The sequence below is a fragment of the Trachypithecus francoisi genome, unplaced genomic scaffold (genome assembly GCF_009764315.1).
Source record: "Trachypithecus francoisi isolate TF-2019V2 unplaced genomic scaffold, Tfra_2.0 Lachesis_group8, whole genome shotgun sequence".
Taxonomy (NCBI): domain Eukaryota; kingdom Metazoa; phylum Chordata; class Mammalia; order Primates; family Cercopithecidae; genus Trachypithecus; species Trachypithecus francoisi.
The window spans coordinates 67757930-67771271 of NW_022681473.1; the positions used below are offsets into that span (position 1 = coordinate 67757930).

Below are 13342 nucleotides of genomic sequence, written 5' to 3' on the forward strand. Positions count from 1 at the left end.
AAGTTTGAGTTTGGTGTAGCTGAACACTAGGGCAAGGGCGGTTGCATCTCTTTTAGGAAGAGCTCTCTGGCAGACCTGTAAAGTATTAGACTTTTTATTTATTTATTTATTGAGAAACAGGGTCTCCCTCTGTTCCCCCAGGCTGGAGTTGCACAATCTCAGTTCACTGCATGCAGTCTCCACCTGGGGGCTCAAGTGATCCTCCCACCTCAGCCTCTCAAGTAGCTGGGACCACAGGTCTGAGCCACCGCGCACGGCTAATTTTTGTATTTTTCGTAGACACGGGGTTTTGCCGTCTACGATATTCCCAGACGGGGGCTGGGAGTATTAGACTTTTGAAGTTGGAAGTAGGGGTAGGCTGTTGGTTGCCTGGAGAGCAGGGCACAATTATAGCTAGAACGTGAAAACCTCTGTGCTTGGAGGCCCAAACGAAGCAGGGAAACTTTGCTTTAGTGCTCTAGCTAGCAGCATTCTTTTTTTAGGATCTCAAAATCTACTTTTTTTTTTTTTTGGTCGGTCCTAGGTTGTTCACCCTTTCCCTTTGTCCCGAAGAGACACTTAAACCTTTATCAGAAAATCACGGTTTATTTCCTGAGAATCACGGGGACTGGTTGGGGGTACTCTGTTTTAGGGCTCCATTTGAGGCCTGTGGCTCAATGGAAGACATAGAGGCGCTTCACTGCACAGGTTTAATCAAGCAAGGGCTTGATAGAAGGATTCATCCCACCCCCGCCCCGATTACATCAAACCACACACCACCCCTGCCCGGATTAAATCAAACCACACACACACAAATAGAGGCTCTGGCACATCCTGACAGAATAGCCTCTGCGATGTCAGGAACCCCCAACCTACGGCCATTGGCGTGTCTACGCGGGCCAGGAAGCCCAGGCCCCCGGCCCCTTCCTGGATCACGTCCCTGCCCCGCCCAAGGCTGAAGAGGGGCGGGGCCAGCCGGCGCCCTCCGAGTGGGCCTTGCGCCAGGTCAGGCCTGGCCGGGCCCCGCGGCCCAGCGGCGCCGGTGGGCGGGGCCTCCCTCAGGGCAGTGTCAGTAACGGTGCCAGGCCCCGCCCCTCGGGGAGGCAGGGCAGGGCGGGGCGCGAGCGAGCGCGCGAGCTGGGCCGGAGCCGGCCTGGTCGCCAGCCTAGCCCGGCACAGTGAGCCGAGCGCCTGGGCGGTGGCAGCGGCGCGATGGCTCCGGCCGCGGACCGGGACGGCTACTGGGGCCCCACGACCTCCACGCTGGATTGGTGCGAGGAGAACTACTCCGTGACCTGGTACATCGCCGAGTTCTGTGAGTGTGGCCTGAGGCGGGAGCGGGGGTGAGAGGGCACCGGGCTGAGGAGACGCCGTGTGAGGAAGGCAAAGGGCGAACCTGGCTGCGAGGGGAGGTGCCAGGCCTGGCCCCGGGAGCTGGAATGCGGCGCACTGGGCCAGCGGGAGGCTAAGAGGAGCCGGCCGGGAGTCCACTGCGTAGAGGGAGGAGTGCCGGGGTCTGGGCGGGGGGAAGGGGGCCTGAGGATTGGGGGGGCAGAAGAGCAGTGGGAAGTGGGGAGCCCCTGCTGGACCTAAGGGGGAAAGCCTGAGGAGCCGGGTTGGGAATGGGAATTCCGGCCCGAGAGCGGAGTGGGGCTAGGCTGGAAGATTGGAGGACCCTGCCCCTTGGAATGAGGGCCCAGGACACCTGCTCTGCTGTTGCCACCACCAGAAGGGGACAGTTCCTAGCTTCGTCTTTCCCCCAATCCGTGAGAATTCTACCGCCTTTCCCTCCCCTTTTCACTAGAATATTAGACCTCCTCGCTCACCTCCAGAAAACGGTTTCACCAGTCTGAGATCTGAACCATCCCACCCCTATCCCCCAGGTTGTTTTAAAAGTACCAGAGGTCATCTGCTCTCTGAGTATGATTATTCAACTGTCATCTTGCACCAAGAGTCGTAGGCATCTTGCATCTAGTCTGTACCTTCTGCTCCCGCCAGGTTGCCAAGAGTACAAAGGACCAAGTCCTCGCTCCATTCTGTCCTATCCAACTATCTAGGAGTTAGGGGTTATCTGAGAACACTACTTCCACCGACTGCACCTTCTGAGGATTTAAGAATTCTTCTTTAGCTGCTGCTCTGTCAGGCACTGCTGGTCAGGTTGGGCTTGTTCTGTGTGCCTGTGTGTGTGTCTGTCTGTTTTCCTAGGCGATTTTTCCTGCGAGGCTAGGAGAAATCTGCCACTTCTTTTTCTATCACTTAATCAGGTTTTGAGAGCACAATATTTGATCCTTCTTTTAGGTACCTGCTTCTGGCAAAGTGCAGAGAACATCCTTTGGCTAACGATTACTGCATTCTTTTAGTTGGATCTACTTCTCAGGACGTGAAGTGAAACTCTTCTTAGCTAACCTCATTGTTGAGTCCTGCTCCCAGGCATCTGTGCATGGCTTTGTAGAAAAGAGGCAAGCATATCATGACAAATGGTCCCACTTTATTCTGTTCTGGTAATTGGCTAAGTTTCCAAAAAAAAAAAAAAAAAAAAAAACACTTTTTGCAGTTTTCAGGACTTTAGTACTATTCTCTTATGACCATGATTTAGGCTGAGAGTCACTTTTCTTGAACTATTAGTTTAAATTAATTATTTTTACATAATCATGGAGAAATATGGGCAAAGGGATCATTTGTAATGCAATTACTTGGGAACCACATGTTGGCAAAGGAAGCACTTTACCAGTTAGTTTGTTGTTAGATCACTTTGGCAAGCCCATGCCTGGTCCAGAGAACAATGACCACGAGGGAGGAGACGTAAAATCATGCACTCTGTGCTGGAAATATGTAACATGGAAAAGAGGAATTAAAGAGTCTTCAAATATTGGATGGGCTATCATATAGAATAATTTTTTTTATTTATTTAGAATCTGCAATTAGGGCCTATGGGCAGAAACTAACTGTAATGGGGAAAAGTTGACTTCAATGTAAGGAAAAACCTTCTAACCAATGATATGGGAAAGGTTGGCTTGGGGGACAGAGGACTTTCTGTCACTGAAAATGTTAAATCAGACATTGTTCAATGAACTCGTGAATATTTTTGGAGGAAAAATTTATTTAGTTGAGAAAAGGGGCTGACCTTAGTTGGTCTTTAGATCCTTTGCAGCTTTATGGGTCTATGCGGGTAATAATGACTCTTAGTTTAGAACCAAGGTTTTAGATTCAAATCAAAAGAAAACACTGGGCTGGGCATTGTGGCCCATGCCTGTAATCCCAGCATTTTGGGAGGCCAAGGCAGGAGTATTGCTTGAAGCCAGGAATTTGAGTCCAGCCTGGCAACGTAATGAGACCCTGTCTCCATAAAAAAATAAAACAATTAGATATGCATGGTGGGTTGTGCCTGTAGTCCTAGCTACTTAGGAGACTGAGGTGGGAAGATCACTTGAGCCCAGGAGTTCAGGGTTGCTGTGAGCTGTAATTGTGCCACTGCACTCCAGCTTGGGCAAGAGTTAGACCCTATTTCTACAAAAAAAATAAAATAAAAAATGCAAAGAGAGAAAACTGGCAGTTAAGTCATGTGGACTATGAGAGAGCAAGATACTGTGTTCTGGCAGATAGCTCTGAGAAATGGGAAATGACATTTGTTCTCAATGTGCTCAGAAGAGGAAACTCTGAGCAGACTGCAGGGAGGGTTTTGACATAGGAATCAGAGGGGTTGCAAGAAGAGGGTGAGTGAATGTTGGCAGCCCTTTGCGCATGCACCTTGGGAGAAAATCATCTGGAGGAAGTTGAGGTCAAGTCATCTTACCATAGCAAGTCATGAGTATCTATAATAATATATCTTGGACTAAGAGAATTTGATCTTTGAAAAATATGCTGATTAATAATAATATGTTTAAAATATGTATTTAAAGCAAATGCAATTTTAACATCATGAAGTATTTACATTAATGATAGTATTGATGGTAATATTAAAGGTAATGTAATAGTAGCTATTATCTAAGTGGTCACTATGTACTACACTTTGCTAAGCACTTCATATATCTTATCTCTTTTGATCTTTGCAGTAATTTCAAAAAGAAGATATTATTATCCCCATTTCAAAGATAAGGACATTGAAGCTCTAAGAAACAATTTACCTAAGATTTCAGTAAGTGATGTAGAGATAGTATTCACATTGAGGTCTGACTCTAAAGCTACTATCCATGTTACCTTTTCATCATTACTTTTATCACACATTCATTGTTTTGCCCCTATATTCAAGAAAGGAAGACAGATATGAAATACTATGCTCTCACAAAGGACAAACTGAACAACTATTCAGTTTACTCAACCGTCTTTCAACTGTCTTTCAGCATTAGAATATATGTATTTTAGGGAATAATGAAGAGTCTGGGGAATTGCATGTTCAGATATGGCCGTGGTTCTCAGTCACTTTCAGCACCTGAAAACTCTTCTGAGCATCAGCCAAGATCAGTTTAAATTCCTTTTATTTGAACATATTGTAAGGACCAGGGGAAAAGGTCTCTCACTGTGAAATCATAAGCCACTTGATGTGCCAGAAGTTAGAGGTACAGGCAGTCCTTGCTTTGCATAATAGTGTGGGACCATACAAATGACTGTGCAAGTTAAAACCAGGTAACACTATGGTAATAATCAATGGGAAAAGTTATGATGTTCTGTGAACTTTAAAACTTTTTGTCAAACATTGTAAACTCTCTTACTGTTGGTTATGAATATATAGGGAAATGAAAAAAGTAAGCATGTTTATTTAGTACACTTTGAAACATTAAAAACATTGAGAAATAAACTTTTTTCTTTATAAAGATCACTTATCAAGATAAGTGATCCATTCATAATATGGAATGAGTTTTTGTTTTTGTTTTTTTTTTTTTTTTTTGAGGTAGAGTCTCGCTCTGTTGCCGAGGCTGGAATGCAGTGTTGCTATCTCGGCTCACTGCAACCTCCACCTCCTGGGTTCAAGCAGTTCTCCTGCCTCAGCTTCCCAAGTAGCTGGGATTACAGGTGCTTGCCACCACACCTGGCTAATTTTTGTATTTTTAGTGGAGACAGGGTTTCACCATGTTGGCCAGGCTGGTCTCGAGCTCCTGACCTCAAGTGATCCACTTGCTTCAGCCTCCCAAAGTGCTGGGATTACAGGCATGAACCTCCATGCGCAGTTGTCTTTTTTCTTTTAAATTAAAAAACGTTTTTTTTTAAGCCAGCTACAGCTACACTAATGACGGCCATCAGGTTTTGGGGTTTTTCTTGAGACAAGGTCTACCTCTGTTGCTTAGGCTGGAGTGCAGAGGCACAATCAGAGCTCACTGCAGCCTCCACCTCCCAGGCTCAAGCGATCCTGCCACCCCAGACCCCATAGCTGGGACTACAGGCGTGTGCCACCATGCCCAGCTAATTTTTTTTTTTTTTCTGGATTTTTAGTAGAGACAGGATTTTGCCATGTTGCACAAGCTGGTCTCAAACTCCTGAGCTCAAGTAGTCCTCCCACTTCAGCCTCCCAGCGTGTTGGGATTATAGGCATGAGCCACCATGCCCAGCTGGGATGAGTACTATCCCTTCATGAATTCTTTTCTAATTTGTATCAGCTTCCAAAATTTATCCTTTGCACTTTTAATATTGTGAAATCTCTCCGAGAGTTCCTTTAATGCAAAGTTGTTTTTTGTTTTTGTTTTTGTTTTTGAGACGGAGTCTCGCTCTGTAGCCCAGACTGGAGTGCAGTGGCACAATCTTGGCTCACTGCAAGCTCCGCCTCCCGGGTTCACGCCATTTTGCTGCCCCAGCCTCCTGAGTAGCTGTGACTACAGGCGCATGCCACCATGCCTGGCTAATTTTTTTTTGTATTTTTAGTAGAGACAGGGTTTCACCATGCTAGCCAGGATGGTCTCGATCTCCTGACCTCATGATCCACCCGCCTCAGCCTCCCAAAGTGCTGGGATTCCAGGCATGAGCCACTGCACCCGGCCACAAAGTTTTTTTTTGTTAGCATCATTTCTCCTGGGACATCTTTATCCTTTTCACCACAACTACTTTATTCATTTATGTTGATAAGTTTGCCTTCGCTTTCTCTGAATTCCTCAGGCTGCTTTTTCTCTTAAATTTTTTATTTTTATTTTTATTTTGAGATGGAGTCTCGCTCTGCCACCCAGGCTGGAGTGCAATGGTGCAATCTTGGCTCACTGCAACCTCCACCTCCCGGGTTCAAGCAATTCTCTTGCCTCAGCCACCCACATAGCTGGGATTACAGGAGTGCGCCACCATGCCCAGCTAATTTTTGTATTTTTAGTAGAGACAGGGTTTCACCATGTTGGCCAGGCTGGCCTCAAACGCCTGACCTCAAGTGATTCACCCGCCTCGGCCTCCCAAAGTGCTGGGATTACAGGTGTGAGCCACCTTGTCCAGCATCTTTTTTTTTTTTTTCTTTTTTGAGACAAAGTCTTACTCTGTCACCCAGGCTGGAGTGCAGTGGTGTGATCTTGGCTCACTGCAACGTCCGCCTCCCAGGCTCAAGCGATCCTCCCACCTCAGCCTCCCAAGTAGCTGGGAGGTACGCATCACCATACCTGGCTAATTTTTGTATTTTTTTGGTAGAGATGGGGTTTCACCATGTTGGCCAGGATGGTCTTGAACTCCTGGCCTCAAGTGATCCGCTCACCTCAGCCTCCCAAAGTGCTGGAATTACAGGTCTGAGCCACTGCGCCCAGCCCCTCAGACTACATATTGAGAGTCCCTTGAATGACAGTAGCGTCAGCATTCTTATGGTCAGCTATTTCTTCTATAATTCTGTTTACATTTGATTGGAATTTTACTTCCAACATTATACATTTTTGTTTCTCTGCTACCCTTTCATCATTCTTGGCCAGTTTTCTTTTTCTGCACTCATTTTTGTAACATGGCACATAAGTTTATCACCCTGAGACAAGGAGGCAGTTCAACTACAGAAAGCTTTGCTTTCTGTACATGAACTGAATAACCGGTACCAGGTTCACTGTGACTGATCGCCAACAGACATTGAAAGAAGTGACCTGGTTGGTCACTGATGGTGATGTACCTCTGTTATTTGTACAATGATTTGTGGACTTAAGATGTAGCAGTGAAGTCTGTACTATATTCAGCTACTCACAATTAGTATACAGTGGTAACTGAAATTTGAATTGTGTCATTGGGTAATTGGTGTTATTTAACTAAACTATGATCACTGAAATTTGAGCATATTGGAACCCTGCAAAGTGAATACTGTGTATTTCTAATCCTCAGAACATTCCTATCAAGGAATGTTAGATGTTGTTACCCCATTGTAAAGAGAAGGACGCTGAGTCTTGGAGAAGTTAGTTAAATAAGCAGCTCAGCATCATACAGCTGTTAAGAGGCAGAAACGGTATTCAAATTTAGGTCTCACAACTCTTTCTACCAAGATATACTATCTATACAAAGTGGAGTTTCAGGTGCTGTTGATTTAATGGAAGACATATTACATAAAGGGAAATGGAGGGGAATTCTAATATTTACCTACAGCTTCATGATGTGAGCCATCATGCCCAGGCCACATTTTCTTTATTCATTCTTCTGACAGCATAAACTTGGGTTACTTCTACCTCTTGGCTATTGTGAATAATGCTGCTGTGAACATGGGTGTTCAGAAAAGAACTACCCAGTTAAAAGTCATTCAGAATGTTTTATTTATTCAGCAGATATTTACTGAGTACCTATTTTGTCACTGACTAAGACTGTAAAACCATTTGAAGACAGCTTCTCTGTTCAAAGTAGCTGAGAGGGCCAGGCATGATGGTTCATGCCTGTAATCCCAGCACTTCGGGAGGCCAAGGCAGACGGATCACTTGAGGTCACGAGTTGGTGACCAGCCTGGCCAACATGATGAGACACTATCTCTACTAAAAATACAAAAATTTGCCAGGTGTGGTGGTGTGTGCATGTAGTCCCAGCTACTTCGGAGGCTGAGGCAGGTGAATCACTTGAACCTTGGAGGTGGAGGTTGCAGAGAGCTGACATCGTGCCACTGCACTCCAGCCTCAGTGACAGAGTGAGACTCTGTCTCAAAAAAAAAAAAAAGCAGCCGAGAGGCCAGGAGGAGTATGAACAGACAAATACAAACAGGCATATTCTTTCAGGCGAAATGCATTCCCGAAAACATATTTGATCAAGGAATGTCCAGGAATTGACATATTATTAGGAGGGGTTTATCTATCAGAAAGCTAAAAAATAAAAAATAAATAAACAAAAGAAAGCTAAAAAAAACTTGAAAATTCCCAATTATGGTTTTTATAGGACTTACCTCACCTCAGTCTGGGGAGGTAACCTGGTTGGTATGACTTTCATGGATGGGAAGAATGGCTGTTATAATCTAGTATGATCATCTTGCCATATCCTTTTGTCCATGAGTGAGAATGGTTCAAGTTAGGTATTGTTCTTTCTCACAGGTTTGTTGCCTCTCTCCCCATCCTGTTCGCAGGAAGTAGGCAGAAGGAAAGTAGGGCAGCCTTCAGTCTTTATACCTTTACTATGGGATTCACTTAGATGGGGGAACAAGGTCTTTTTTTTCCTTGCTGCTGCAGCACAAGTCAAAAGGGGTTTTTATCAGCTACCTCTGCCATACAGGTATGCCATGAAAGGCATTTGACTGCTTGTAGCCCTTTGCTATATTTCTTTTTTTTATTTTTATTTTTATTTTTTTGAGGAGTCTGGCTCTGTCGCCCAGGCTGGAGTGCAGTGGCTGGATCTCAGCTCACTGCAAGCTCCGCCTCCCGGGTTTACGCCATTCTCCTGCCTCAGCCTCCCAAGTAGCTGGGACTATAGGCACCCACCACCTCGCCCGGCTAGCTTTTTGTATTTTTTAGTAGAGACGAGGTTTCACCGTGTTAGCCAGGATGGTCTCGATCTCCTGACCTCATGATCTGCCCGTCTTGGCCTCCCAAAGTGCTGGGATTACAGGCTTGAGCCACCGCGCCCGGCCGCTGTATTTCTTTTCTTTTCCTTTTCTTGGGTTCCTTCCTGCCATTTTCCCTGAAAAGCAACCTCAAGTTAGTGAGCACATGTCAGGCTTCTTTTTTGGTCTTGGGACTCTGTGGGCTGGCAGAGGTGACATCCCTGTCATATGAAGGAAGTGCTCCTTTCTCTGAAGGTTATTGACAAGCAAGCAGCACTGCCTCCAAATTATAACTCAGAAGCTCATAAGTCAACTGAAGAATGAAGGCCAAATGAAAGGACAAATTGAGTGTACAAAAGAGTTTAGGTTTCATATATCTGTGATTGTGTGTGTGTGTGTGTGTGTGTGTGTGTGTGTGTGTGTAGCCCATGGTTCCTGGCTCGTAACTCTCATATTCTTTTTTAGAGTCTTTTATTATAATGTTGGGGCACTGTAGGCCTCAAAGCAGGCCTCAGGAAACAGAATCTCTGTCTCTCTGGTCTTCCCCTGCCCTTCTGTCACCTTCCCAAGGCAGGACTCTAATCTGACTGTGGGTCACAAAACCCTCATTAGAGAGAGAGTCCTGCCCCATACCCTGGAGGACGGAATGCTGCAGAGAGAAGCCAAGAGGAATCTGAACAGACAGGCTTTGCTGGGTTTCCCCATTCAGTCTATTAATATTAGACTATACCCTTTTTGTCCAGTCATATTTCAACATGGTTGTTCATGCTTCAATCATGCCTATCTAATGAAGTCTCCATAAAAGGTTCAAGAGGACAGGTTTGGAGAACTTCCAGATAGCTGAACAGGTGGAGGCTGACAGGAAGGTGAACAAGAACTCATCCACATATTAGGAGGGTGCTGCGCTCCAAATCTATGGGGACAGAACCTCTTGTGCTCAGGACCCTTCCAGACCTGCCCCTGTGTATCTCTTCTTCTGGCTGTTTATTTGTAAACTTTGAAATGTCCTTTGTAATAAAATAATAAGCCTGTTTCCCTGGTTCTGTAAGCCTCTGCCCTGGACTTGGGACAGGTGTCTGAAGGAAGGGGGCAGTTTTGGGGACTGAGTCCTCAACCTGTAGGATCTGACACTATCTCGAGGTAGATAATGTTATAATTGAATTGGAGGACACCCAGCTGGTGTCTGCTATAGAACTGATTGGGTTTCCACACACACACTTGGTCACAGAAGTCTTCTGTGATGATTGTTGGGTTGTGAGAACAGAGGAAAAACACAGTTTGAGTTATGCAACAGTATCCAAGTCAGACTGCCAGTTAATTGCTTTAGGTGCTATGATCGCTTATTACAAACTTAAAACATAGATAGGTTCATAAAGGTTTTAGAATGTTAGTGCTGCAAGAGCTACCATACCAGCTATTTATTTATCTTTAATTGTGGAAAAATACACATAACGTAAAATTTATCTTCTTTACCATTTTAAATGTACGTACAGTTCGGTAGTCGGTAGTGTTAAGTACATTCACACTGTTGGGCAATCAATTTCCAGAACTCTTCATCTTGCAAAACTAAAACTCTGTATCCATTAAACAACTCCCCATTTTCTCCTCCTTCTAGTCGCTGGCAACCACCCTTCTACTTTCTGTCTCTATAAATTTGACTAAGTACCTCATATAAGTAGAACCATACAGTACTTGTCTTTTTGTGAGTGTTTTATTTCACTTGGTGTAATGTCCTCAAGGTTCACACATGTTGTAGCAATCAGAATTTCCTTCCTTTTTAAGACTGTATAGTATTTTATTGTATGTATTTGCCACATTTTCTGTTTTTTGAGAAAGGGTCTCATTCTGTCGCTTACGCTGGAGTGCAGTGGCATGATCATGGCTGACTGTAGCCTCGACCTTCTGGGCTCAAGTGATCCTCCCACCTCAGCCTTCCAAGTAGATGGGACCACAGATGTGTGCCACCACACCTGTCTTTTTTTTTTTTTTATTTTTTTGTAGAGATGAGGTCTCACTATGTCACCCGGGCTAGTCTTGAACTCTTGGGCTCCAGTGATCCTCCCAAGGTACTGGGATTACAGGTGTGAGCCACTATGCTTGGGCCACATTTTTTATTTGTTCTTCTGTCAGTGTACACTTGGGTTGCTTCTACCCCTTGGCTATTGTGAATAATGCTGCTGTGAACATGGGTGTACAAATGTCTCTTCAAGACCCCTGAGGTGGAACTGCTGGACCATGTGGTAACAGAGTAGCTATTTTAACCTTTTCATTATAAAGAAGGCTTTAAAAAAATTTCTTTCATGGTTGCCATGAATTTATCACTCTTACATAAATTGTAGTTTATTATTCCTACATAAATTACAATTGTTAGTGGACTTTATCCCTGTTTTAATTAATCAAAGGTACATGTAACTCAATCAGATAAGTTCTAGATACTATTACCATGCTGTAACGATTATATGAGATATAGCCACTAATTAGTTTAATGCATTGATATAAAGCAAAACAGCATAATATTTTCATTATAGTCTTCTTGTGGATAAATGTGATTTTTGAAATATTAAAAATAGCCAATAGAAATAATAATAGCTAAAATTCATGGGGTTTAATGTACAAAGTTCTGAGTGTATTATCTGATAAGAACTCTTATTACAATCCTTACAACAACTCTTAAATTAGGTTCTGTAGTCCTGTTTTAAAGATCTGGAAATTTAGGGCAGACAGGGATTAAATAATTTGTCTAAAGTTTTCTACTTTGCAAGTGGCAAAGCAAAGAATTAAACTCATGCTCTGACTTCCAGAGTGCATTCTCATTCTCTCTCTTCCTGTTTTACTTTTGCTATTAGCTTTTTGAGGTATAATTTACTTACAATAAAATGCATCTATTTTAAGTATATAGTGTAAAGCAAAAAGTATCTGAGAAAGGTTTCAGCCAATTTACAAGTTTTTTTTTTGCCAGGGTTAAGGATCATGACCTATGACACAGCCTCAGGAAGTCTTGAGAACATTTGCCTAAGGTGGCTGGGTTACAGCTTTGTTTTATGTTTTAGGGAGACATAAGATGTCAACCAGTACATGTAAGGTATACATTGGTTCAGTCTAGAAAGGTGGGACAACTTGAAGTGGTGAGTAGGGGGCACAGCTTATAGGTCATAGGTGGATTTAAAGATTTTTCTGGGCTGGGTGCGGTGGCTCATGCCTGTAATCTCAGCACTTTGGGAGGCCAAGACGGGCGGATCGCAAGGTCAGGAGATCGAGACCATCCTGGCTAACATGGTGAAACCCCGTCTCTACTAAAAATACAAAAAAAAATTTAGCTGGGCATGGTGGCAGGCACCTGTAGTCCCAGCTACACGGGAGGCTGAGGCAGGAGAATGGCATGAATCCGGGGGACGGAGCTTGCAGTGAACCAAGATCGCGCCACTGCACTCCAGCCTGGGCAACAGAGTGAGACTCCATCTCAAAAAAAAAAAAAAAAAAAAGATTTTCTGATTGGCAATTGGTTGAAAGAGTTAAGTTATTATTTAAAGCCTTGGAATCAATAGAAATCAGTATCTGGGTTAAGATAAGGGGTTGTAGAGACCAAGGTTCTTACTATGTAGATGAAGTCTCGTTGGTGGCTGCCCTTAGAGGCAATAGATGGCAAATGTTTCCTATTCAGACCTTTAAAAGATGCTAGACTCTAGCTAATCTCTTCAGGATCAGAAAACAAGCTGGAAAGGGAAAGGAATTCTCTATAGAATGTAAATTTCCTCTACAAGAGACAGGTTTGCAGGGCCATTTCACATTATGTCAAAAAACATATTTTGGGTAAAGTACTTTGATTTCTTGCAGGGCCTTGCTCTTTATCTATTTATCAAGTGATGGTATATTAGAGTCAGGTTGGAATTTGGTATCTTGTTGCTCTAAAAAGTCTGTTCTGTCAGTCTTAGGATCTCTATTTTTTAATGTTAATGCTGGTCAATTGTGTGCCTGAACTCCAAAGAGTATAATGAGGCATATCTGACCCCTCTCTCCACCCACCACCCCCCTTCATCCCCTAACTTTACCCCCCAAACCCTGGCATGGACTGAACTCTTTTTTTGAGACTGAGTCTCACTTTGTCACCAAGGCTGGAGTACAGTGGCGCCATCTTGGCTCACTGCAACCTCTGCCTCCTGGGTTCAAATGATTCTCCTGCCTCAGCCTCCCAAGTACCTGGGATTACAGGCACGTGCCACCACCCCTGGCTAATTTTTATATTTTTAGTAGAGACAGGGTTTCGCCATGTTGGCCAGGCTTGTCTCGAACTCCGGACCTCAGGTGATCTGCCTGCCTTGGCCTCCCAAAGTGCTGGGATTACAGGTGTGAGCCACCACACCCAGTCTTGAAGTAGCCATTTAATCCCAAAACTATACACTTAACTACCATACTACCCTGTCTTCCTCCCTTATCACTTTTTTAGACCCAAGTGAGTCCAGGGACCTTATGTTGGGA

General features: G+C 44.2%; 1 protein-coding gene across 2 annotated transcripts in view; it reads left to right on the top strand.

Moving 5' to 3' along the window:
• The first annotated feature begins 1063 nt into the window (after nucleotides 1-1063).
• Nucleotides 1064-13342, top strand: part of ACER3 (alkaline ceramidase 3) — a 151527-nt gene continuing 139248 nt past the window's right edge. Inside the window, exon 1 of one of the 2 annotated variants that reach the window (XM_033207795.1) lies at nucleotides 1064-1294. In XM_033207795.1, the coding sequence (XP_033063686.1) occupies nucleotides 1192-1294 (103 nt within the window). In that variant the 5' untranslated portion in view covers nucleotides 1064-1191. The remainder of the gene's footprint in view (nucleotides 1295-13342) is intronic. The other variant, XM_033207798.1, reaches the window with a different exon arrangement.